At 37.7% G+C, this 25,966-nt stretch overlaps 2 protein-coding genes and 2 long non-coding RNA genes across 5 annotated transcripts in view; 2 read left to right on the top strand and 2 right to left on the bottom strand.

Annotated features, from left to right (window-relative positions):
• On the top strand, positions 1 to 24,744 carry LOC310725476. Its single transcript, XR_014533377.1, has 3 exons — positions 1 to 162; positions 23,982 to 24,133; positions 24,715 to 24,744. It is a non-coding gene; the product is annotated as an uncharacterized lncRNA (long non-coding RNA).
• Positions 1,728 to 7,980, bottom strand: LOC310725078 (uncharacterized protein). Of its 2 annotated transcripts, XR_014533246.1 has the most exons (7): positions 7,589 to 7,980; positions 6,557 to 6,684; positions 3,210 to 3,329; positions 3,090 to 3,108; positions 2,768 to 2,788; positions 2,000 to 2,271; positions 1,728 to 1,886 (listed from the first exon to the last, which is right to left on the bottom strand). XR_014533246.1 is itself a non-coding variant. In XM_083539690.1 (6 exons), the coding sequence occupies exons 1-6, from the start codon at positions 7,671 to 7,673 to the stop codon at positions 1,996 to 1,998; spliced, it is 531 nt and encodes a 176-aa protein (XP_083395816.1). In that variant the 5' UTR covers positions 7,674 to 7,980; the 3' UTR covers positions 1,728 to 1,995. The 2 variants fall into 2 exon arrangements, 1 of the variants encoding a protein (XP_083395816.1); XM_083539690.1 differs by having other exon boundaries at positions 1,728 to 2,153.
• LOC310725196 (uncharacterized protein) lies at positions 17,323 to 20,820 on the bottom strand. The gene is made up of 6 exons (XM_083539943.1): positions 20,631 to 20,820; positions 19,282 to 19,409; positions 18,616 to 18,735; positions 18,295 to 18,313; positions 18,152 to 18,181; positions 17,323 to 17,417 (listed from the first exon to the last, which is right to left on the bottom strand). The coding sequence occupies exons 1-6, from the start codon at positions 20,674 to 20,676 to the stop codon at positions 17,338 to 17,340; spliced, it is 423 nt and encodes a 140-aa protein (XP_083396069.1). The 5' UTR covers positions 20,677 to 20,820; the 3' UTR covers positions 17,323 to 17,337.
• Positions 24,742 to 25,966, top strand: part of LOC310725358 — a 32,314-nt gene continuing 31,089 nt past the window's right edge. The window contains exons 1-2 of the long non-coding RNA XR_014533338.1: positions 24,742 to 24,871; positions 25,592 to 25,657. This is a non-coding gene — a long non-coding RNA (uncharacterized lncRNA). The remainder of the gene's footprint in view (positions 24,872 to 25,591; positions 25,658 to 25,966) is intronic.

The following is a 25,966-nucleotide window of genomic DNA, read 5'->3' on the forward strand; positions in this document are numbered from 1 at the left end:
TACCAAAACTGAACTGTTATTTTTTTTTAATCAATTTTTATCCAGATTTGCACTGCAAACATCAGCAGCATCATTTACTTGTCAGTGTTGGTACGTGACCATGGTGTAAGCAAGATGATCTATGGCTAAGTGTGGGTTATTCACCTACAGTATCTCACAAAAGTAAGTACACTCTTCACATTTCAACAACCATTTTATTATATGTTCTCAAAGGAAAATACTATAGAAAAGAAACGTGGATATACTTTAGAGTAGTCAATGTGCAGCTTGTATAGCAGTTCAGGTTTACTCTCCTCTATTATTGGGGTCAATAATATGTGAAAACTGCCATTTGGCCCAGTTTCTGAAGAGAGGGCACTATTCTCTGATTTAGAATTTCACAGTAAAAGTTGAGCAGTTATCCACACACTATTGTGACTCATACACACACCTACGTCCCAGAGTCGCGTGATGTTCCTTTTATAGACATAACCACCGTTACAATCCGTTGCACAACTTTCATAGATTTCAGTTTGCAGACACTAATGTTGAAATCACATATAATGTATTTTGCATTATTAAGTCATACACTTTTTTTCTGAATTTCTGACAGACAGTGTGCATAATACTGTATATGCTAATTTACAGGCTGATAAGTTTATTTAAAAAATGACACTTTATAACATTGAATGCTTTTTTTTTTATATATTTTGCTTTGGTGTTTAGTAAAATAGTGACTTAATTAGTATTAGTACAGTGATAAAGGGTGGCTTGCCCACTTCAGGTTGGTGGGGAGTTCCTGCCGCAAGTGGAGGAGTTTAAGTATCTTGGGGTTTTGTTCACGAGTGAGGGAAGGGTGGAACGGGAGATTGACAGACGGATCGGTGCAGCTTCTGCAGTAATGCGGTCGATGTACCGGTCTGTCGTGGTGAAGAAGGAGCTGAGCCGCAAGGCGAAACTTTCGATTTACCGGTCAATCTACGTTCCTACTCTCACCTATGGTCATGAGCTCTGGGTCATGACCGAAAGGACAAGATCCCGGATACAGGCGGCCGAAATGTGCTTCCTCCGCAGGGTGGCTGGGCGATCCCTTAGAGATAGGGTGAGAAGCTTAGTCACTCGGGAGGAGCTCGGAGTAGATCCGCTGCTCCTCCACATCGAGAGGGGTCAGCTGAGGTGGCTCGGGCATCTGTTCCGGATGCCTCCTGGACGCCTTCCTGGGAAGGTGTTCCGGGCGCGTCCCACTGGGAGGAGACCCCGGGGAAGACCTAGGACACGCTGGAGAGACTATGTCTCCCGGCTGGCCTGGGAACGCCTTGGTGTCCCCCCGGAAGAGCTGGAAGAAGTGTCTAGGGAGAGGGAAGTCTGGGCATCTTTGCTTAGACTGCTGCCCCCGCGACCCGGCATCGGATAAGCGGGAGAAGATGGATGGATGGATGGATGGATGGACAGTGACACGCATTTCAGGGGAAAAAAACTAGCCCCTGATAGAAAAACACTTTTGCTGTATTAAATTATCTCTCTAACAGATATTTAAACAATATATTTATATATATATATATATATATATATATATATATATATATATATATATATATATATACATACAAAAACAAATCTTGCTTACCACTTGCTACAGTAACCTTTTGCTAGATGTAACAGGACACATCATAGGTTCATGACAGTGCATGGTTTACAAAGGTTTTTGGGATTCTACCCATAGGTGAATCATCTGTGATGGTATCTGTGAGTGTAAATGTTGGGTGTCAGAGGTAGCCAACTTTGTAAACTGTGAGGCAGTTTGAGAAGTTCTTTTTGACATCAAGTTCATCATAGAAATGGTGTTGGAGTCCTGCACCGCTTGTGTGTAATTATTTCTGAACCAGGATCTTCTATTCTGAAAACATCTGAACAAACAGAATGACATTAATCTATGTTAGAATTATTATTCACATTTTTATTAATGAGAACAGATAACTAAATATTTAAGGAGTAAACGGAAGCAAATTAAGGGGTTTACCTTTTAAGCTTTTGCCAATTATAATACACACAACAACCAAGGATGCAAACAAAAAGACCAACACTCAGAGCAATCCAGACAAACTCATATGGAATTTTCTTGGGTTGTGGGGTGGTGGGCTGTGCTGTTGTCAGATTGGGACTGTCGGTCAAAACTGAAAAAATGTGAATAAAAGACTATTAAAGAAAAAAGTGAAGTTTCCTCCTGTAATATCAGTGAATTTGCTACCTTATTCTCATGCAATTTCATGCTCATCGTTTATCTTGTTTAAACTTATAGGAAACATTTAATTTAAAATAAATATCTTTATCTTTCAAAGTGCCTTTCCAAAATCTTATTCTATTGTTTTAAATATATTTTCAAGACCAGACCAGCAGGAGCATAGACAGACCTTTTTCAAAAAGGGTGGCCAATTTAGACCAAATTCTGTTCAATCCCCTTCAAAATTTCTATGGCTCTTTTAACAATTGTCTCAAAGCAGCTTTATAGAATGTAAGAATTATCGAACAAGTTGTAATTGTTGCATATTGTTCTAACTGTACCGTGACGGTTCAGAAAAAAATACATGTACCGTTAAACCCCTAGTATCTTATAAATTGCAGACCACAGGGATGCACAAATTAATCAGCCTAATATCAGCTTAAACATCCATTTAAACATAACTGAGGTGAATACAATCATTGCATATTACGAATATCTCAAACAGCCCTTTAGTTTATTTATAGTAAACATTTTCCAGTTCTAATGCTCTTACACAAAGATACTTACATGCATAAAGGTTGCTTTTGTCTGTAACCCAGGATAATAACAAAACAAAAAGACTTTTTAAATTTGCACATAAACAACGTGACACTTTTTCACCATTACCATCTATGAGTAGGTGTAAGTTTAGTAATTTACAGACTGAATATATACAAACATACATAGAATCTTTAGGTTCCTTTACCACAGCATGTAAAGATAAACAGCAGTGAAATTAGATGTTTAAACAGCAGCAGACACTTTTAATCCTATTTTTGATATTTTGATGTGTGATTAAGTGATGTATCTGTTTATACAATCTACAGAATTCATTTACCATTATACTCACATGGGCAGTCGATGGTCGTCTGTGAAAAATACAAATATTTTAGATTTAATTTTTAACATGTATTTATATTTAAAAGTAAAGATTAAAACACTGAGTAATATTATGACCTACAAGTCTCACCCCTGTAAATCTATTGAAGTAAGAAACATTCCCAAAGCAGCTCCTGAAGATGACATAAGTATGATCTTGGCTCTCAATGGTGCTACGGTTATAATCATCTTCATGCGCATGAACAATACCCTAAAAAAGAGACATAGTTTCAATAAAATTTTTTATATATATTTAAAAAAGTGTTTCTTTGATGCCATGGTTTGTAAATGAATAATATTTATAAAATAATTATTTGTAGCTTGTTTATTATTTTAATAATTTATCTAAATTCTTTAAAGGTGCTTAAATACTATTCTGAATTCATATGTTTTCGTTTATCATGTCAATATTTACCCCTTCTTGTATTTATTCCTTTATTTCTATATTTTATGTGTAATCAGTATTCTTATATACTATCGTGTATTCAGTTAAGACATCAGATCAACTTGGGCAGTGTAAATATGTACTATTTGGGACCCCTTTCAACTAATTGCCCAATTGCACAGCCTTAAGAATGCTGGGTCTTGTTTGTTTTCTAACAATCTACTGCACCAACTGGTAACTTATTCTGGTTAGTCACATTGTACTGCTATTATTTTGAACAATACTGTACATCAATAGGGACTAGAATTCAATAAAATTTTATTGTATTGCAATAAATACAATGGACGTTTCCCAGCGCGGCTTTAAATTAATAGATTGCATAGTTTACATTTACAGCCTTTGCAGACACCCTTATATAGAGCAACAATTAACTGAGCAGTTGCGAGTTAAGGGTCTTCCTCGAAGGGCTCAGCAGTGGTTGTTTTTGGAACTGGGATTTGAAATCGTGATCTTCCGTTCCAAAAGGCCAATGCCTTAACCACTGAGATACCACCTTTCCAGAGAAACTGCAGAAGCACATGATCTGCTACATTTACATTTACATGAAAGTCTGTAGAAAGCACATTACTCATGCTCATGTTCAACACAGATTTACAATCACACACTTCATATCACTCAAACGAGGATGGGTTCCTCTTTTGAGTCTGGTGCCTCTCAAGGTTTCTTCCTCATAACATCTAAGGGAGTTTTTCCTTGCCACAGTCGCCATGGCTGCTTATCAGAGATAAATAAACATTGTTCACCTTAACTGTTAAATTCTGTAAAGCTGCCTTTAGACAATGTCTGTTGTGAAAACTTGACATTTATGGTCTTTGGCAGACCCCCTATCGAAAGCGTCTGACATTTATCTCATTCATACAACTGAGCAGTTATGTGGTTAAATGTTTTGCTCAGGAGCCCAGAAGTGGCAGCTTGCTGTGGCTGGGATTTGAACTCACGACATTGCATTTAAAATACATAGACATTAATATGGTGTTGCTCCCCCCAAAGGTGGAAAGTAACGAAGTACAAATACTTTGTTACTGTACTTAAGTAGATTTTTATGTAGGGTTATCAGTATTTCCCTTCACTATTTATTTTCTGGACAACTTTTTACTTTCACTTATTAAATTTTTTTTACACATATGTCTGTACTTCCTACTTCTTACATTTTCAAACCAAGCTAGGTACTTTAGTTTGAGCCTATTTGGTGACATTATCAATATTTCTTCTTCTTACTGTGCACCCTTTTCAGCCCATCAACCTATTTCTTGTCATTTCAGGGTTTTTTTTTTTGCATGGATTGCTGGAATTACAAAGTTGGCATCCTATTACAGTACCAGGCTTGAATTCACTGAAATCTTCAGATCGACCAATTTTTTTCTACAAATGTTTGTAAATGCAGACTGCATTGGTATACACTTGTGGCAGGGTGACTGCTTAAAACATGGGAATTCAATAAGTTTGTCCCAATATTGTTGTTCATATAGTGCATTATGAACCGCTTGCAGTAGAATTATTTTATAAAAAAAGAATAACAGACTTCATGTATCATCATACAAAGTCAGCATCAAAGAGAAAGAAAACATGACAGATGCTTTGGTTAGTTTTTTTTTTTACATGGTTGTAACATTAATTTAATAAATATATTACACATGATGTATTATTGATGCATATATGCACTCACTGAGTACATTATTAGCAACACATACACTGATCAGGCATAACATTATGACCACTTCATCATGGCACCTGCTAATGAGTACCTGTTAATCAGCAAGTGTAAATTTTGCCCTCAAATTTGATGTGTTAGAAGCAGGAAAAATGGGCAAAAGTAAGGATTTGGCGAGCGTAAAAAGAGCCAAATTGAGATGGCCAGTTGACTGGGTCAGAGCTTTTCCAAATCTGCAGCTCTTGTGGCATGTTCCTGGTCTGTGGTGGTCAGTATCTATTAAAAGTGGTCCAGGGAAGGAACAGTGGTGAACCGGCAACCTTGCCATGGGTGGAAAAGGCTCACTGATGCACGCAAGGACCAAAGGCTGGCCCGTGTGGTCCAATCCAACAGATGAGCTTCTGTAGCTTAATGCTGGTTCTGATAGAAAGATGTCAAAATAGGCAGTGCATCTCAGGAAAGGTTTGAGGAGCACAACAATGAGATTGAGGTGTTGACTTGGCCTCTACAAATTCCAAATCCAGATCTCAATCCAATCGAGCATCTGTGGTATGTTCTGGAAAAACAAGTCCGATCCATGGAGGCTCCACCTGCAACTTGCAGGATTTTAAGGATCTGCTGCTAACATCTTGGTCCAAGATACCACAGCACACCTTCAGGGGTCTAGTGGAATCCATGCCTCAATGAGTCGGGGCTGTTTTGGTGGCAACAGGGGAACCAACAAAATATAAGGGAGGTGGATATAATGTTATGCCTGATCGGTGCAGTTCATGTAGTTGCATTCATGCAGTTATCGAACATGGCAAGTGCATGTGTAAAATTGTGCAGATATGAACCAGCAATTTCAGGTAATAAACACATCAAACATCAGAAAAATTAGATCTCTGAGATGTTAGCAGAATTATTGTTTCTAAAAAGATTCGTTTAAGTATTTTTAAAATTGATGATCTCATGGAATTTTCACACACAACACGCGCTAGTGTTTATTTAGAATGTTGTAATAAAGAAAAATGACAAGAAAACATCAATGCGGGAAATTCAGATTTCACATCAGCTAAACTTTCGTGGTCAAAACAATTAAAAAACACGTTTTGGCCGATACGTTCTAGTAAAAAGAAATTTTACAGAATTCTAACTTTGTTGCATATGGCCCACATATTAGTGTGATGGAGGCTTAGGTGTCCACATAATGTAATATATAAAACACATATAAATATATATTCAGTATATGACAGTATGGCTATTAAACAAAAATTTTGCCACTTCCTTTTCACAAGACTAACAAAAAAAAGCGACAAAAAAAATTGACCTATTATGGACATTAACTGACATGTATACTCACATCGATCTGCCAGCTGTATCCAGACGTCTCGGTTACTGCTGTTGTATTAATATAAACCCCACAGGTTCCATTTAAATGTTTTTTTGTATAGCAGTCACTGCCTTCCCCAGGTGGAATAAACACGATGGCTGTGTATGAAAAATAATCAGTTAGAACTTTTTTTGCCAAAAAAATAACAATGTTCTGTAGGTGGGAAAATTTGGGGTTGTATTGTATATACTGGGACACTGTGTAAAATTTAAGACATGGTGTCCACTGGTGTCCAGTGGCATTTCAAAAAATTTAGATGCTGGCAAAATGTATATTGGAGTCTTTCCATCCTCCATGCAGAATAAATGAAAAGCCCATGAAGCAAATGTAATCTCTAACCGTTTTATTTCTACAAAACCTGTTATCAGCATTTTTATATATTTACATATATGGGTATATTAATGAAACTTTCTCTAAGATACAGCAACAAAAAAGAAAAAAAAAAAGCCTTCTTCATTAGCTAGGCTACACTGTAAAATTATTTTCTTTGTTAATGATTTCCTGTTACTTTAAAATACTAACGTTAGTAGGTTTAAGAATATAATTTAACTATAAATAACTCGCATAGACACACTGACTAAATCACACAGGATTTATTGTAAATTGTTTAGTAATTTATTTACAGTAAAACCCCCTATTTAGTCATTTTCTAGCTTACTGAAATGTAGAAATGTTTTGATATTTTCCTCTTTATTTATTTTTAAGATTACGTTTAAATTGTAATATTTTAATATGCAATCAGTTGACAATTTAAGACTATTTATATAGTTTCTATAGAAGTTTACATAAATAGACTTCTATGGTTTCAAGTAGAGGAGCGCATCCCTTTAAGCATCTACAATGGCGTCTGGGTGAAAGATTACCTAATTCACTAAAAGATATATACATTTTTATACGAATAAAAAAAATAATAAAGAATAATAATTATATATATGATATTATATAATTTTTATTTATTTATTTATTTTTTTGGGGGGGGGAAACAAAAAAAAAATGACTTACCAATCAGCCATAAAGTGCCTAGATCCAAGCTGAGTATTCCACCTTCAATCCAAAATCTTCTCATCTTCTCAGTCCAGGAACTCATTCTCCCACACCAAACTCTTTCTGATTCTTCCAGACCCCAATCTTATCTTCTCAAACCAAAAGCATCCGATCCTCCCACACCAAAATCTCCTTATCCTTTCAGCCCAAAATCTTCTGATTGTCCATGAACACGAATCAACAGATCGTAACTACAGTATATCGTGAGACTGCGTTGGATTTTCACTTTTTATAGTTCAGTCATTGTGTAGAATTTGTGAACGGCGCATGACAAACTCCTCCTCAGTCATACAGTTCGGACACGACCCCTAGCGGCCTAACAAAAAAAATGCATAACACTTTACAGCCAACACCCACAGGACTATTCAAGACAAAACAGACAAGACAAGGTGTGACACATTAGCTGGTTTACACACACACACACACACACACACACACACACACACACACACACACACACACACACACACACACACACACACACACACACACACACACACACACACACAGACACTTCTTTGTTTGAGCTCTTGATATAGGAAGACGACTTAGATACACTATATAGTAATTTGTAAGATGTGACGACAAACAAAACATTACGTTCTATAAGAACAAATCGAAATGTTCTTGTTTATTCTGGCATAGACAATATTCTATTTTCTTTAATATTTGAAACACTTTCATATGATCTTTCTTTATCATACAGAACAGACCAAAAGTTTGGACAAACCTTCTCATTCAAAGAGTTTTCTTTATTTTCATGACTATGAAAATTGTAGATTTACACTGAAGGCATCAAAACTATGAATTAACACATGTGGAATTATATATGGAATTATATACATTACAAAAAAGTGTGGAACAACTGAAAAATGTCATATTGTAGGTTCTTCAAAGTAGCCACCTTTTGCTTTGATTACTGCTTTGCACACTCTTGGCATTCTCTTGATGAGCTTCAAGAGGTAGTCACCTGAAATGGTCTTCCAACAGTGTTGAAGGAGTTCCCCGAAAGTTGCTTGGCACTTGTTGGCCCTTTTGCCTTCACTCTGCGGTCCAGCTCACCCCTAAACCATCTCGATTGGGTTCAGGTCCGGTGACTGTGGAGGCCAGGTCATCTGGTGCAGCACCCATCACTCTCCTTCTTGCTCAAATAGCCCTTGATGCCTTCAGTGTGACTCTACAATTTTCATAGTCATGAAAATAAAGAAAAGTCTTTGAATGAGAAGGTGTGTCCAAACTTTTGGTCTGTACTGTATATGAACCATACATAGAAAACACACGTGTATGACGTAACCCCCCTCCCGTAAAGTAAGGCATTCCAATCAATCAATCAATCAATCAATCAATCAATCAATCAATCAATCAATCAATCAATCAATCTTTATTTATATAGCACCTAACATCTAGAACTTGGGTGCTGAACAAAGTGCAAGGGGTCATGTGCAAAATAGTAATAAAATTTGAATGACCATAACATTAGTAAAATATACAATATCATAAAAAAGTACATTGTAACAACTTAACACAGAAGAAAAATTAAATAAGCATTAAAACACAACAATAAAAATAACCGTTAAGAAGTAGACGACTAAGCACACCCTCTACTACACAACAAAGGCATTTACACTCACCGGCCACTTCATTAGGTACACCTTACTAGTACCGGGTTGGACCCCCTTTTTGCATTCAGAACTGCCTTAATCCTTCGTGGCATTGATTCAACAAGGTACTGGAAACATCCTTTAGAGATTTTGGTCCATATTGACATGATAGCATCACGCAGTTGCTGCAGATTTGTCGGCTGCACATCCATGATGCGAATCTCCTGTTCCACCACATCCCAAAGGTGCTCTATTGGATTGAGATCTGGTGACTGGTGACATTGTCATGTTCAAGAAACCAGTCTAAGATGATTGGCGCTTTATGACATGGCGCGTTACCCTGCTGGAAGTAGCCATCAGAAGATGGGTACACTGTGGTTATAAAGGGATGGACATGGTCAGCAACAATACTCAGGTAGGCTGTGGCGTTGACACAATGCTCAATTGGTACTATTGGACCTAAAGTGTGCCAAGAAAATATCCCCCACAACATTACACCACCACCACCACCAGCCTGAACTGTTGATACAAGGCAGGATGGATCCATGCTTTCATGTTGTTGACGCCAAATTCTTGAATGTTGAATGTTGCAGCAGAAATCGAGACTCATCAGACCAGGCAACGTTTTTCCAATCTTCTATTGTCCAATTTTGGTGAGCCTGTGTGAATTGTAGCCTCAGTTTCCTGTTCTTAGCTGTCAGGAGTGCCACCCGGTGTGGTCTTCCGCTGCTGTAGCCCATCTGCCTCAAGGTTTGAGGTGTTGTGCGTTCAGAGATGCTCTTCTGCATACCTCGGTTGTAACGAGTGGTTATTTGAGTTACTGTTGCCTTTCTATCAGCTCGAACCAGTCTGGCCATTCTCCTCTGACCTCTGGCATCAACAAGGCATTTGCGCCCACAGAACTGCCGCTCACTGGATATTTTCTATTTTTCGGACCATTCTCTGTAAACCCCAGAGATGATTGTGCGTGAAAATCCCAGTAGATCAGCAGTTTCTGAAATACTCAGACCAGCCCGTCTGGCACCAACAACCATGTCACGTTCAAAGTCACTTAAATCACCTTTCTTCCCTATTGCCATGTGATTGGCTGATTAGAAATTTGCGTTAATGAGCAGTTGGACACCTAATAAAGTGGCCAGTGAGTGTACGTTGTTTATTGGAAAGAATTAATGGTCACAGCTTCTACCTTTAAATACATGCAACTCTAAAGTTCTGATATGACCATAAGTGTCAGATGATCTCAGTTTACTATGTTGCTGATAGAATATGTAAAATATTTATTTTCTATAAATACAGTTCTCAAGTACAAGTTGGAACTGGTAAACACAGGTGCGTACATATATGCAAGAACAAAACAACACAATACCTAATGTACATCACAGGGGACAACATTAATCACACTACATAAACAAGAAGCACACTCAAAAGGCCAAAAAATTTTAATTAACCTTCTATGCTGGCTCGACAGAGAAGCTAAAATGCTAAACGTGTTACACTGTGTTGTCATTGATTTTTGCCTTATAATACATATTACTTCCTGTTTACTGTCTGCTTGCAAATTCAGAATGTTTGCTTATCATTGGATTTACTGTTCAGAAGCACATTAATTTAGCATACATGTAACTGAGTGCAAGATGTATTAAAGCAGGTTGTTTATTTTAATAGTTTTTTTTAACTGTTCCATGATTAACAATACACCATAACATATCTGCCAATGAAATGGTACCCAGAAAATGGCTGTCAACAAGCAGAGACAGCAAGAGTTTGTGGGTGAGAGAGAGAGAGAGAGAGAGAGAGAGAGAGAGAGAGAGAGAGAGAGAGAGAGAATGTGAGTGTGTGTGGGTGTATAGGGGGGGGGGGGGGTCATCTTGTTTCAGAACACCTTAGACTGTACTCTGTTAGTCAGAGCTAAATCTTGGGGCCTGAGTGAATTTTAACTGGAACATATTATAATAAATAATAGCAACAACAACTGCTACTACTACTACCACTAATAATAATAATAAATTGCTAAACAAAATACATTTGAGCAAAGTGTGCTTGTAAATTGCTCCATGGTTAACAAAAAAAACCACAATATAGCTGTGAATAGTTAGAGACAGAAAGACAGAGGGGGCGGTCAGACTTCGAATTCCGACATTTTGAATCATATGTCACTTCCACATAATACAATTATGATGTTTAATAGCATATTTGCTATGGTGCAACAAGCAAGATTTACCCCTAACGAGAAAATATTTGTGTTTTGAGCAGACCATTGACTTGTTAATCAAACAGCGCTGTAATAAAGCATTGGCCCCCTTCCTGATTTTTTTTATTTTTATATATGTCACATTTCCATTGTTCTGATCATCATACAAATTGTGATTACACAAAGATAATTTGAGTAAATACAAAATCCAGTTTTTAAATCATGATTTCATTTATTGAGGGAAAGAAAAGCTGTCCAAACCTGCCTGGCCCTATGTGAAAAAGTATTTTCATGATTAACAACATACCATACAATATCTGCCCATGGAATGGTTGCCCAGAAAATGGCTGTCAACAAGCAAAGACAGGGAGAACAGGAAAGGAATGTCTCTGTGTAGCAGAGATAATGGCTATAGACCACACCCTGAAGGCTTGGGCTCTGGCTGGATAGACCTGAAACCTTTAACTTTAATCTTTAACAGAAACTTTTAACTAAATGTTACACAAAATATATTTGAGCTAAATATGCTTTGTTTTAGTTAATTTTAATGTCGAGATTATCAGAAAAATAACACTTATAACATTAGGATCTTTAAGAGATTCTGACTGTAATAATGAGGAGTAAAAACATTTCAATTCATTATAATTTTCTTGGGGATCTGATCAAATATTGCCTTCTTCATTTAATGATGGAGTTGGGTGATGTGCATAAATTGGGTCTAATTTTCCAATTTGTTCAGAAAGTTCAAAAAAACTCTTATTACACAACTTCTTAATTTAAACAGAATTAGAAATGATTTCTCCATGTAAATAAGTTTCCCAAAGTAAAGATGCAAATATTTCCACTGTAGAATTGATTTCAACGTATGTGGTGATCTTTTCTGCGAGAAACTAAACAAAATGGCTACCTGATAAAAACAATACTTTCATTTTCCAAGCATACAAGGATCTATAACAGCCAGGGAGGGCCAAATCAAGCAATACTGGAGCATGATCTGAAACAATTATACATAAGAGGAGAACCTTACTAGATTTATGATTTTACTGTCAATAAAAAAAAACAATCAATACATATATAGGTATTTTGAGCTGGAGAAAAAGAAGGAAAAGACTCTAGAAGTGGGATGCTGAAAACTATACTATATGACTATATTATTTCAACCCTGCCCCCACTGTCTTACACATTACTAGACATTACTAATAGACAATGGTTTAATAAAGTTAGCAAAGAAGTCAAGAGGTTTTAGGAAAAGAGAATAAAAAAGAACAGTGAAATACAAAATGGCTGAAGGTGGACAAAACAAACAAACAAAAAAACTAAAACTAACAGATAAAATAGAAACCAATCACAGTTTTTTTTTACTTTGTCCTTTCAGAAATGCTCCATGGACTAAAATACGATATATCTCATCAAGGGATCATTAAGTTGAAGACATTAGGTGGAGCTGGAGATGGCCAAGGAAGAGGTTTATGTATGTGGTGAGGGAAGACATGCAGGTAGTTAGTGTGAAAGAGGCAGAGGTAGAGGACAGGGTGGTATGGAGAAGGATAATCCGCTGTGGCGACCCCTAATGCGAGAAGCCGAAAGAAGATCATCTCATCAGGGGTTCTGTGATGTTTGGTTGTACATTGCAGTTGCCCTGTTCTGAATCAATCTGTACATAGAGAACAGGGACATAAAATGAAATGAAAGCTAAGATTCTGAACTTCTGTCTCATATTAACCTTTTGATCTCAAACCCAAATATCGTTCCAAAACTTTTGCAAGGGGCTGTTGCCTCCTTACCGATGTTAATAGTTCTTCTATAGTAATGTTTTTATAATGGCATCCACAACTTAAAACGTTTCTCTAGCTTGTATTATTGGTGTTGCTATGTCGATATTTATTCATATGTTTATGCCTTTGATATTTTTGAGAGTTCTTGCAGTAACTTGGTATAAAACATTTGGGCCAGAAGTATAGGAACAGCCTTGGTTATAATATAGAAGTATTTGTACAAGTATTCCATCGAGGGTTAACGATGACTTACCTTAAAATCGTTTTTTTCTTCCACCACAAAATTCCAAGAGCAGCAAAAAGAATGACCCCAATTACACCACCAACCACATATCCAAAGTGTGATTTTGAGTTCTCTAGATAAAAAAACAAAAACAAAACATTTTACTACTTTGGAGTGGGTGCATAACCTGCATATTCAGTTTAATGATCATCATTACAGCATGATTTGTTTGAAGTATTAAGACTTATGTGTGATTTATTGTAGAAGTGATAATCTCATAAATACAAGGCTGATGTGGAAGAGCTGCCTGCCCAGACCTCAACTGCTGTAATGCCAACTATGCACCAGGCCTCCCCATAATAGGGAACATTTTTGCCCCACATGTTGATCTATTACTGATATAGTTTTTTTGTTTTTATTTCTTAAGGGCTGAATCATAAACAACTTTCTCCAGATTTGTTAAATAACTATATTTATGTCAAGAAATCTGTAGTAAAATATTAGCAAATCTTGTCTAGCTTTAAATAAATCCTTTACATGTGTTTTACACATTAACATTTATTAAGTCTCATGCTGGTATTTGTGATACCTGGTTGGTCCTCTTGTTGAACAACACAGATGATTTGACAGTTTATTTTGGCTTTTTGGCTTTTGGCATACTGTATTATTCGTTTATGTCACCAATGTAAACTGCTAGTTTAAAAGACATAGACAGTGTCTAAAATGTACACTCTAACAGGTGTGACTGTAACATGTTAGAGTGTGTGTGGTGAACCTAACTATAGTAATATTAGCAGTGGCAGGCCATGCATTTGGTACCTGGGACTTCAGTAAGGATATACCCGACTTAATCCACCTCTTAATTCATGTCCCTTCTCTGCACATGTCCAAACCATCTCAATCTCGCCTCCCTCAGCTTGTCACCAAAACATCCTACATGTGCTGTCCCGCTAATAAACTAATTTCTAATTTTGTCCATCCTCGTCACTCCCAACGAAAACCTTAACATCTTCAGCTCTGCTACCTCCAGCTCCACCTCCTGTCTTTTACTCAATGCCACTGTCTCTAATCCATACAACATCGCAGGTCTCACCACAGTCCTATAAACTTTCCCTTTCATTCTTGCAGATACCCTACTATCACAAATCACTCCTGTCACTCTTCTCCACCCACTCCACCCTGCCTGCACTCTTTTCTTTACTTCTCTAACACACTCTCCGTTACTTTGCACTGTTGACCCCAGGTACCTGAACTCCTCCACCTTCTCCACCTCTTCTCCCTGCAACCGCATCACTCCACTGCCCTCTCTCTCATTCACACACAAGTACTCTGTCTTACTCCTACTGACTTTCATTCCCCCTTCTCTCCAGCGCATATCTCCACCTCTCCAGGCTCTTCTCAACCTGCTCTCTACTCTCACCACAAATCACAATATCATCTGCAAACATCATAGTTCAGGGAGACTCTTGTCTGACCTCGTCCGTCAACCTGTCCATCACCACTGCAAACAGGAAAGGGCTCAGGGTCGATCCTTGATGCAGTCCAACCTTCACCCTGAACCAGTCTGTCGTACCTACTGCACACTTCACTGCCGTCACACTGTCCTCATACATGTCCTGCACCACCCTCACATACTTCTCTGACACACCAGACTTCCTCATACAATACCACAACTCCTCTCTCGGCACCCTGTCGTACGCTTTCTCTAAATCCACAAATACACAATGCAGCTCCTTCTGTCCTTCTCTATACTTCTCTATCAACATCCTCAAAGCAAATAAGGCATCTGTGGTGCTCTTTCTCGGCATGAAACCATACTGTTGCTCACAGATGGTCACCTCTTCTCTCAGCCTGGCTTCCACTACTCTTTCCCATAACTTCATGGTGTGACTGATCAACCTAATTCCCCTGTAGCTACTGCAGGTCTGCACATCTCCCTTATGCTTAAAGATCGGTACCAGCACACTCCTTCTCCATTCCTCAGGCATCCTCTCCCCTTCCAGAATCCTGTTAAACAATCTGGTTAAAAACTCCACTGCCATCTCTCCTAAACATCTCCACGCTTCTACCGGTATGTCATCTGGTCCAACCGACTTTCCATTCTTCATCCTCTTAATCGCTGCTCTCACTTCCTCCTTACTAATCCTATCTACATCCTGCTTCACCAACTCCACATCCTCCAACCTTCTCTCTCTCTGATTTTCCCCATTCATCAGCTGCTCAAAATACTCCCTCCATCTTCTCAACACACTCTCCTCACTAGTCAACACATTTCCCTCTCCATCCTTTATTGCTTTAACTTGCAGTACATCCTTCCCAGCTCGGTCCCTCTGCCTGGCCAATCGGTATAAATCCTTTTCTCCTTCCTTAGTGTCCAACCTCTTATACAGTTCCTCATATGCCTTTTCCTTGGCTTTCGCCACATCCATTTTTACCTGCTGCCGCATCTCCTTGTACTCCTGCCTACTTTTCTCATCACTCTGTCGATCCCACTTCTGTTTTGCCAACCACTTTCCCCTAATGCTCGCCTGCACTTCCTCATTCCACCACCACGTCTCCTTGTCTTGCTTTCTATTTCCAGATGTCACACCAAGTACTTTTCTAGCTGCCTCCCTCATCACTCCTGCAGTAGTTGCCCAATCATCCGGCACCTCTTCACCACCACCAAGCCCCTGTCTGACCTCTTCCCTGAACCTCACACTACACTCTTTCCTCTTTCCACCATCTTATTCTTCTTTCAATCCTTACTTTCCTCCTCTTCTTCTTCGCCTCCAAAACCATCCTACAGACCACCATCCGATGCTGTCTAGCTAGACTGTCCCCCGCCAACACCTTACAGTCTCCAATCTCCTTCAGGTTGCATCTCCTACACAGAACATAATCCACCTGTGTGCACCTTCCTCCACTCTTATACGTCACCCTATGATCCTCCTTCTTCTTAAAATACGTGTTCACCACTGCCATTTCCATCCTTTTAGCAAAATCTACCACCATCTGCCCTTCCACATTCCTCTCCTTAAAACCATACCTACCCATCACCTCCTCATCACCTCTGTTCCCTTCACCTACATGCCCATTAAAGTCTGCCCCAATCACCAATCGTTCTTTCCTAGGTACACCATCTACCACTTCATCTAATTCACTCCAGAATCTTTCCTTCTCCTCCATCTCACAGCCAACTTGTGGAGCATAGGCACTGATGACATTTATCATCATCCCTTCAACTTCCACCTTCACGATCATCACCCTATAAGAAACTCTCTTTACCTCCACTACACTCTTACTGTACGCTTCCTTCAGAATCACCCCTACACCATTTCTCTTTCCATCCACACCATGATAAAACAGTTTAAACCCACCTCCAATGTTCCTAGCCTTACTCCCTTTCCACTTGGTCTCCTGAACACACAGCATATCTACCTTTCTCCTCTCCATCATATCAGCTACCTCTCTCCCTTTACCCGTCATAGTACCAACATTTAAAGTACCAACCCGAACCTCTACTCTCCTACACTGCTCCTTTTCCTGCCATCTCTGTAGACGTCTTCCTCCTCTCCTTCTCCTCCTTCGGCCAACAGTAGCCCAATTTCCACCGGTACCCTGTCGGCTAACGATACCTGTGGCGGTCGTTGTTAACCCGGGCCTCGACCGATCCGGTATGAAATTCTCATTTGTGATCCGCATATTTGATTTGGCACATGTTTGACGCTGGATGCCCTTCCTAACGCAACCCTCCCCATTTACCCGGGCTTGGGACCGACACTAAGAGTGCACTGGCTTGTGCCCCCCTAATGGCTGGGTTTTAATCCACCTCTTAATACCACCACTATTTCGTCGCAGTTATAGAAACGGCCCACCACTGAAATATAAGTGATAAAATCATTATTGTATGGTTATATTTTAAGCGTTTACTGATTTTACAGACACTGAAATATTTGGTTAAACCAACCTTTTCTTGCTGGGATAGTACTCTTAAGATCAGGGTCACGATGTGCTGCTGAAGAAAAAAGTTCCCTTAGATTATAGCTGGGGTTTTGAAAAGAACACATCTTACAGTATCAAATATTCAAATGTTTGGACACATGACTTTTAAAATATATTTCCAACATTGTACAATAATACTGAAAACATCAAAATTCTGAAAGAATATGTATGGAATTATGTAGTAAACAAAAGTGTTAAGCAACCCATAATATGTTTTATTCTTTAAATCATGCAAAATAACTACATTTAGCTTTTATGACAGATTGGAAAACTCATGTCTTCTTTTATCAAATTAACAAGGTAGCCCCCTGGAATGGTTTTCAATTCACAGGTGTGGCTTGTCAGTAGTTCATTTGTGACATTTCTTGACTCCTCAAGGTGCGATAGACCATGTCTTATGTAGAGAGAAGGGTGAGTACAGTGTCACAATCCCTTTTAGTGCTTTAACTACTGTACAATTCCATATTATGGCAGGAAACACTCAGTTAGTTCAGTCAATCCGAAAAATCTCAAGAATTTAAAAGTAATCCTGAGACATAGTTTGGAGGTCTTCAGTATTAATGTACAACGTTAAAAAATAATAATACGGTAAATTACTAGGTGGTTTTGTCTAAACAAAATGATTTAAACAATATGGAGCTACAATTAATGTTATCACAGGATCAAAATATTCAATTGTGCATATATCCTATTTTACCTATTACTTTTACTTTACCAGTGGAAATGTATTTATGCAAACATACTCACATTCAGAAGATGGATTTGTGTAACACTTATCTGTATAGGGCAGAAAAGTTAAAAACCTGAGCCAACGCCATTTTTATTGTGTGATCTTGTAAATATTTCATTTGTATTAGACATCTTGAAAACAATATTACCATTATACTTACCTGGACAGTTGATATTTTTCTGTGGAGATTAAACAGTAACAAATGAACATATTTAATTATTAAATCACATCAGTTTAGAAACTATTCAGTTTTTTAAAGATTGCCTGTTTTCTGTATCATTTTTAGACTACACCTAATAAGCATAATCTATTTATTACTTTAGTGACATGAATAAAAAAATAACATACTATAAGTTGTGCTGATAACAACCAATGTAATACGACATCAACTCCAAACTTGTCTCTGTTATATAATGTTTTTCCCTACACTGTGCAAGGCATAATAATGACAATGGGACAATGATGAAACCTAATTACTCACCCCATTAAATGCATTCTTGTAGGAAACATTCTTATAGCAGCCTTTAAAGATGATATAATTTGGACCCTGACTCTGAACAGTGATGTTGTTAAAACTGTTCTCGTCTGCATGAAGGGTATCCTAACAACAGATACACATACCAGTTGAAAATATAGTTGAATAGTAAATTAATATTTAATAATAATATACACCGACCAGGCATAACATTATGACCTTAAAAAAATTTTAATGGGTGGGATATATTAGGCAGCAAGTAAACATTTTGATTCCAATGTTGATGCGCTAAAAGCAGAAAAAATGGGCAAGTGTAAGGATTTGAATGAGTTTGACAAGGGTTAACTTGTGATGGATAGATGACTGGGTCAGAGCATCTCCAAAACTTGTGGTCTGCAGTGGTGAAACATTAGTGAACCAGTGACATGGTCATGGGTGACCAAGGCTCATTGATTTAGGTGGGAGCGAAGGCTGGCCCGTGTGGTCCGATCAATCAGATGAGCAACTGTAGCTCAAATTGCTGAAGAAGTTAATGCTCTTAATGCTTGATGGCTCAAGACATAATAAAACATCTTAAGAAACAAATACATGGCGTAATAATGCTGTAATTTTTAGCTCATCCCAGGATGTGGTCCTGGACATAAGTAAGAACTTTTATATAAATATACTTACATTAACACGCCATCTGTATTCCTGATTGACATGAGCTTCATTTATACGGAATGTAGTGGTGCCATTACTATTTTCTTCACCATAACAGTCTTCATCATTTGCCACAGCAAGAAACAGCATGGATATGGCTGTGTATGAAAAGTACAGTTTTAATTTTTGAACATTGAGTCTAGTTAAACACTGTGAAACATGTGATGAATTAAATTTCACTGAAACATTGTAGATAACAGTGTGTGTTTACAGTATATGTTGCATGAATAAGGCTTAATGTTTCTTACATGCAATATTCACAAAACGGAAAAGGAACATTGACATTTTCATTGCAATTGCCTATAATGCGGTTTCTGCCTCTGTCCAACCCTTAGTCTTCTTTTTCTTCTTTTGCCTTCTCCCACTAGAGGTTTGCCACAGCGGATCATCCGTCTCCATACCCCCCTGTCCTCTACATCTGCCTCTTTTACCCCAACTACCTGCATGTCTTCCCTCACCACATCCATAAACATCCTCTTTGGCCTTCCTCTTTTCCTCCTTCCTGGTGGCTCCATCCTCAGCATTCTCCTACTGATATACCCCATGTCCCTCCTCTGCACATGTCCAAACCATCTCAATCTCGCCTCCCTCACCTTGTCTCCAAAACGTCCTACATGCGCTGTCCCTCTAATAAACTCATTTCTAATCCTGTCCATCCTCGTCACTCCCAACGAAAACCTCAACATCTTCAGCTCTGCTACCTCCAGCTCCACCTCCTGTCTTTTACTCAATGCCACTGTCTCTAATCCATACAACATCGCAGGTCTCACCACAGTCCTATAAACTTTCACAAATCACATAACTTCATGGTGTGACTGATCCACTTAATCCCCCTGTAGTTACTGCAGGTCTGCACATCTCCCTTATTCTTAAAGATCGGTACCAGCAAACACCTTCACCATTCCTCAGATTCCATCATCTCACCTTCCAAAATTTTGTTGAACAATCTGGTTAAAAACTCCAATGCCATCTCTCCTAAACATCTCCATGCTTCCTACAGGTATGTCATCTGGTTCAACCGACATTCCACTCTTCATCCTCTTAATCGCTGCTCTCACTTCTTTACTGATCCTATCCACTTTACTGGATACAGCGGCTTTACTGGATACAGCGGCTTTACTGGATACAGCGGCTTTACTAATCCTATCCACTTCCTGCTTCACCTTCTCCACACCATCCACCACTCCCTCAAATCCTGCTACTACCGCGCCAACTGTGAGGACATTAAGTTCACTTGCAGAGACAATACAATATATTGTATATATTGTTACACTTTCTTTCGGCTACTCCTATTAGGAGTAAGACCCGTCTCTACTTACCTGTAGCAAGTAAGCACCGCGTGAACATCTTACTCCCCGATCCCATTGTTAGAACCTGATAAAAAATGATTAGCTTTGTGAGGAGACGCAGAAACACCTCTTAAGATAGCGACGTTCAGGACAAAGATAATCAACCCGGCAAGCGTGCACCAAGACTAACCCGAACTCATACAGCAAGTTCATTTGGGACTTCCCGCGCGCTCACTCCATCGACACTACTGGAAGTGCGCTACGTGTGTGTCTGTGAGGCGGGGGGGGGGGGGGGACCTGGGGTAGTTCTAAAGAGCTATGTTCTAAAAATAGCTCACCATAGCGCAATTTACCAGTGAGCTGCATCTCATTTTTTTTTGGTTGCTATTCTTTTTTGGCTCACACTTGCATTGGTGTGGATTTGAAAATATCAATATATATAAAAAAAATTACAAATATAAGATTAGATTAGAGCTGGCTGGTCTCCAAGTTTACTTTTTTTTTTGTATATTACGTAATTGATAATCTGTACAAACATGATGCATGATGCAAGAATTGTTAGTGGCTAAAGTGAAAATGTTGTGAAAAGTGATCATTTGAAAATGCAAATACTTGCAGAGATCTATAGAAATAAAGTTTTGCATATTGATCTGTTTCCTACCTTGTTAAATCATTGTTGATCATTATTAACATGATCAGTGTCTTCGCATAGATGAATATCGTTCGTTATTAATAATAACATAGAATTAAAGCCCTTCACATTAATCGGTACTCAAGAAGTAGCTCTCAGTTTTAAAAAGGTTGGTGACCCCTGATTTAGATTCTTAAAGCAAGCCAGCTTTCAGCATAATATTTTTATATTTTAAAATGAAAAATCATAAAAAAAAAACACAATTTCTAATATTTGTCAAGTTTAATGAAAAAAGCATTATCCATAAACCAAATCTAATCTATGCTCTAAATATAATAATCCAGATTTAAGAAAATTCAATATGTTATTTTGAATAGTATTAATGAAGTATAAGGGTGGGTATTGAAGGACAGAAACATCTCCTTCTTTCGCTCCATCTGCATCTAATAAATCTAATGTAATAATAACTCTTATCATCATAATAGCTATATATTTAACTCATTCTCAGTGACATTTACTCGTTTGTATTAATGTCTCCTCTATTATTACAAATGCAAAACGAATGCACATACTGAAACACAGCCTCTAAACACTAGGGACATTTACCAAAACCGTGTATGAAGGAAACACATTTAATACCACCCATGGACTGTTTGCACTGCCGACCAAAATGTCTCAACAGTTTTCTTTCCTTTAGACGTACTCTTTCAGATCTCAGATACTAAGTCAACTAAATACTTTCACTTCACTTCAACTTTCTGTCTCTTACTTAAACAACATACATTAGATTGCTATTTACACATCGGAATCCAATGTATGTGTAGATACAGCATTGTCATTGTATAGTAAAAAAAAAAAAAAAAAAGAAGCAAATAACAGCATTGTGCAAACTGACAAGTGCAGATAAACATATGTACAACAAATAAATAGAAAGGCTGTGGGCATTGAAAACGTGCAAAAGCTGTTGAGCAATTAATAATAGTGCGAGATCACTGAGAATATATACACACATATACATCATATATCTATATTGGGAAAAGGTGAACATATTTATAAACGTCCTTTTTAATTGAATTTATACTGAATTTTTACAATACTGGTTGGCTGATTATTATTATTATATTTTAACATTTGAGGATTTTATCACTATTATTATTATTATTATTATTATTATTATTATTATTATTATTATTATTATTATTATTATTATTATTAATATATGTTGCACATTCTGACTGTCCACTTGATAAAAGTTCGTGTAACACATTAAAAGTCACTGTTAAAATATAATAATAATAATGATTATAATAGTTAAGATACAATATCTGCAATTCTAAGCAACTTGTCTAGCGCGCACGTCTCTGTAGTTTTATTGAGCCCTTTGAGGTCTCAGAAAATACCCATGACTCTTCTGGCTCAGGCGTATATGGCATTAGACAAGCACACACAAAAGGTCAACAGGATATAATTGAGCTCCAAGAATACAGACAGTGCAAAGTAGAATACAATATAATGGAGAATACAAGACAACGAATCTGCAGCTATACTCATTATGATATAAATATTATATCTCAATGGCAAGCATTATTATAATAACAACCTGAAAAACAACAACTATTAAAAAAAGCCTATATCTACAATTCCATGCAGTCTATGATTTTCTGAAATATTTTCTAAAATATCAATTTTTTTGCAACCTGTGTAAGAAATTAAACTGTGCAAATGTACTTTAAATATCTGTAAGCAAGATATTTTGTGTCTCAGATGCCAACCTGTTCAACTGTTTACGCCAACAGTTGAACAGGTTGCTTAAAAAAAATCCATTATTTTTTTTAAGAATTTTAAAATTCTTCCATTGCAAACAACATAAAGCCATTGTGATGTAAGATGGCATACGCTTTTAAGAACCCACTAAGGCTTCATGCACTGCCACTTTGATATCCTTTAAAAGATAATCGTTGTTTTCATTGTATATGAGATTTGAGTCACAGTGTGTAGTGGGTGGTGTTGTGTGTGTGTGTGTGTGTGTGTGAGTGTGTGTTGTTAAGGTAGAAAAGCAATGACTCAGAACAAGTTGGAGGGGGGGGGGGGGACTGTTGTTTTTGCCTACCTTTTCATCTAAGCAGAGCTTGTTGGTGGTGTTTCTGTGCACCTTTAGGATCATTTTGCAGATCCTTAAATGCAGGACCTAAAATGAGAGATGTTTGTTCCATTTGTCGAAATGTTGTTGTGTAAGCAAGCCCCACACTTCACCAATCTTATCTCAAACGTTTTGATTTCACTGTCAATCAAGTCAGGTTTAATCACATTAGGGAAACAGTAAGGCAAACAAAATACATCGCAATCCCCAAATACGTCTCATTAAATATAATCAAAATAACAGGCTAAATTATAAACTATAATAAAATTATTAATATTAATAATAATTTATTAACTACTAACAATCATGTTTCTTTAAGTAGTTTTCTTGGTTCCATTTGAAGCCCAGCATACATTTAACCAGGCCAAGCAACACACCACAAGAGTATACAGTATACAGTATAATCTTTTGTACAATATGAAATATTGTAGCTATATATATGTAAATATTATGCTAAACATCTCTACCTTGGTCTCATTAGACAATAACGCATTTTGCACATAATTTGGGGTGAGTTAGGCAGACCTTTTAGTTTTCCAACAAGGTTATTATATAATTATATGATGACTATGAATGAGACATATGAGATATATTTTTTTTGTCATTACAGGACAAATCATTCCTGCTGCGTGGTGTTAAAAGCTATGTGGCTGCAGACCGTACAGCACAGAAAACAAGAAAACAAGATGATACAAATAACCTAAGCCTGTGAAAATGGAAACAGTTTATGAGGATAACTCCACAATCCCCAGTATTTAAAAGGTGAGCCTACTCTCTTGATTTATAAGAATGCCAATGCTGCAGAAGAAACTTCAGCAGAAGAAAATACTTCTTCAAATCAGATGTATTTAAAGATGTTTTCTCAGTGGTCGGGCAGAAAAAAAAATCCAGTTTTAAAATAGGGGGAGTGGTGGCTCCAGCGGTTAAGGCGCTGGGTTGCCGATCGGAAGGTCTGGGGTTCAAGCCCCGGTATCGCCAAGCTGCCACTCTATGCTCCGGAGGTCCCTTACGAGGGAAATATCAAGGTCCGTGACGTCGGAGTAACGTGGGGCCGCCTTCCTGTGGGCTCACCACCTGCAGGAGGGACCGTAAGGGACGGTGCTGTGAGGATTGGGCAGCAGTCGAAGGCGGGGGCCTGCTTAGACTACTGCCCCCGCGACCCGAATTACGGATAAGCGGGAGAAAATGACATGACAAATGACATGACAGTTTTAAAATATCCTTAATAAAACACACTATAAAGGGCCACAAAATTAGTGAAATGTATTTATTTTTTAGTTCATATTACACATCTTTAGTTTACAATACTTTTGACCTTCTTCCCTGCTTTGTGTATTTGCCAGGATTTCAGGAAAGAAAATCCTGGATTTCAGGAAAGAAAATCCTTGGTAGCAGAGGAATTTGAGACTACAGCAGACCGGATTGTTGCCATTGGGGGAAATGATGTCCCAGATCCGGAGCAGCGGCGTGACTAATGCGCGCTGTAGTGGACTCCTGGATGTAAATGAAATTTCACGACATATATTTTCTTATTTTAATCATTATATATATAATTTCCTATTTTAATCTTTTTTCAGAAATAAAAAAAGGTAATTTATTTTCTATGCATGAACTACTCGGGTATCGACACACACACACACACACACACACACACACACACACACACACACACACACACACACACACACACACAGATGTAAGCATGTCCTCGGCGGAACAATAATAATCAATTAATTTACTTACTAATCTTATTATTATTATTATTATTATTATAAAAAATACTATTAAAAAAACACTATACATTTTTTTTAAATAGAGGAAAATATTTGTTTAAGGAAGCAGACAGATCCGGAGCAGCGGCGCGGACTACTGAATGTGAATGACATTTCACGACAGATCTTTTCTTATTTTAATAATTCTAATAATATTATGTGATATAATAATATAGCATTTCATATTTTAAAAGGTCATTTATTCTCTATGCACGAACTACTTGGGTATCGACATTTTCACGTCGAAAGCGGTTGGTTTTTTTTGTTTTGTTTTTAACATCCGATTTATTCTCTTCTATTTTAAATGTCTTCGGAACACCTTCATTCATTACTGTTATTACACATACATATACAACGCATATCTCTTATTATGCAAGATTTTATCCAGAGCCTCCTGTGTGATGAGGTTTCATTACCCTTTTGGACTAATCACAATTATTTTTTGTAGGTTTAAATGTCAATGTCAATGAAGTCTCAGTTCACCAGAGCAACGCAAACAACAACTGGGTTCGGAGTGAGTATGATTTGTATGAGTTGTAAAATCCAAATATAAAACACATCTATTTTGCTCTGATTAGTGTAACAGGGAAGCGTGATGCTTTCTTAAAAATTCATTGCTGTAATATGCATAGTTTTTGTACGACTGTACATTTTGACTAAAGAGAATTTATTCGCTTCATTGAGTTGAATTCTGAACAAACAAAATAAGCAATCAAACATTACTTTTCCAGGGAAGAAGGAAACGATTCGTTGTTACCTAAAAATCTGCACACAGTCACAATTTGGGCCGAATTTCAAAATGATCCCAGTCTGGGGTCCCAGT

This window comes from Silurus aristotelis, assembly GCF_946808225.1.
Source record: "Silurus aristotelis genome assembly, chromosome: 1".
Classification (NCBI taxonomy): domain Eukaryota; kingdom Metazoa; phylum Chordata; class Actinopteri; order Siluriformes; family Siluridae; genus Silurus; species Silurus aristotelis.

Bases quoted from the DNA above. Each gene is read 5' to 3' on its own strand.
- LOC310725196 (XM_083539943.1), bottom strand. From the start codon at position 20,676: ATGGGATCGGGGAGTAAGATGTTCACGCGGTGCTTACTTGCTACAG. The intron at 18,736-19,281 runs GTAAGTATATTT...ATCTGTTGTTAG, and splicing joins AATACAGATGGCGTGTTAAT to GATACCCTTCATGCAGACGA. The intron at 17,418-18,151 runs GTGAGTATGTTT...TTTTTTCTTCAG, and splicing joins CACAAATCCATCTTCTGAAT to CAGCACATCGTGACCCTGAT.
- LOC310725078 (XM_083539690.1), bottom strand. From the start codon at position 7,673: ATGAGTTCCTGGACTGAGAAGATGAGAAGATTTTGGATTGAAGGTGGA. The intron at 3,330-6,556 runs GTGAGTATACAT...TCTCTTTTTTAG, and splicing joins GATACAGCTGGCAGATCGAT to GGTATTGTTCATGCGCATGA. The intron at 2,154-2,767 runs GTAAGTATCTTT...ACATTTTTTCAG, and splicing joins CAAAAGCAACCTTTATGCAT to TTTTGACCGACAGTCCCAAT.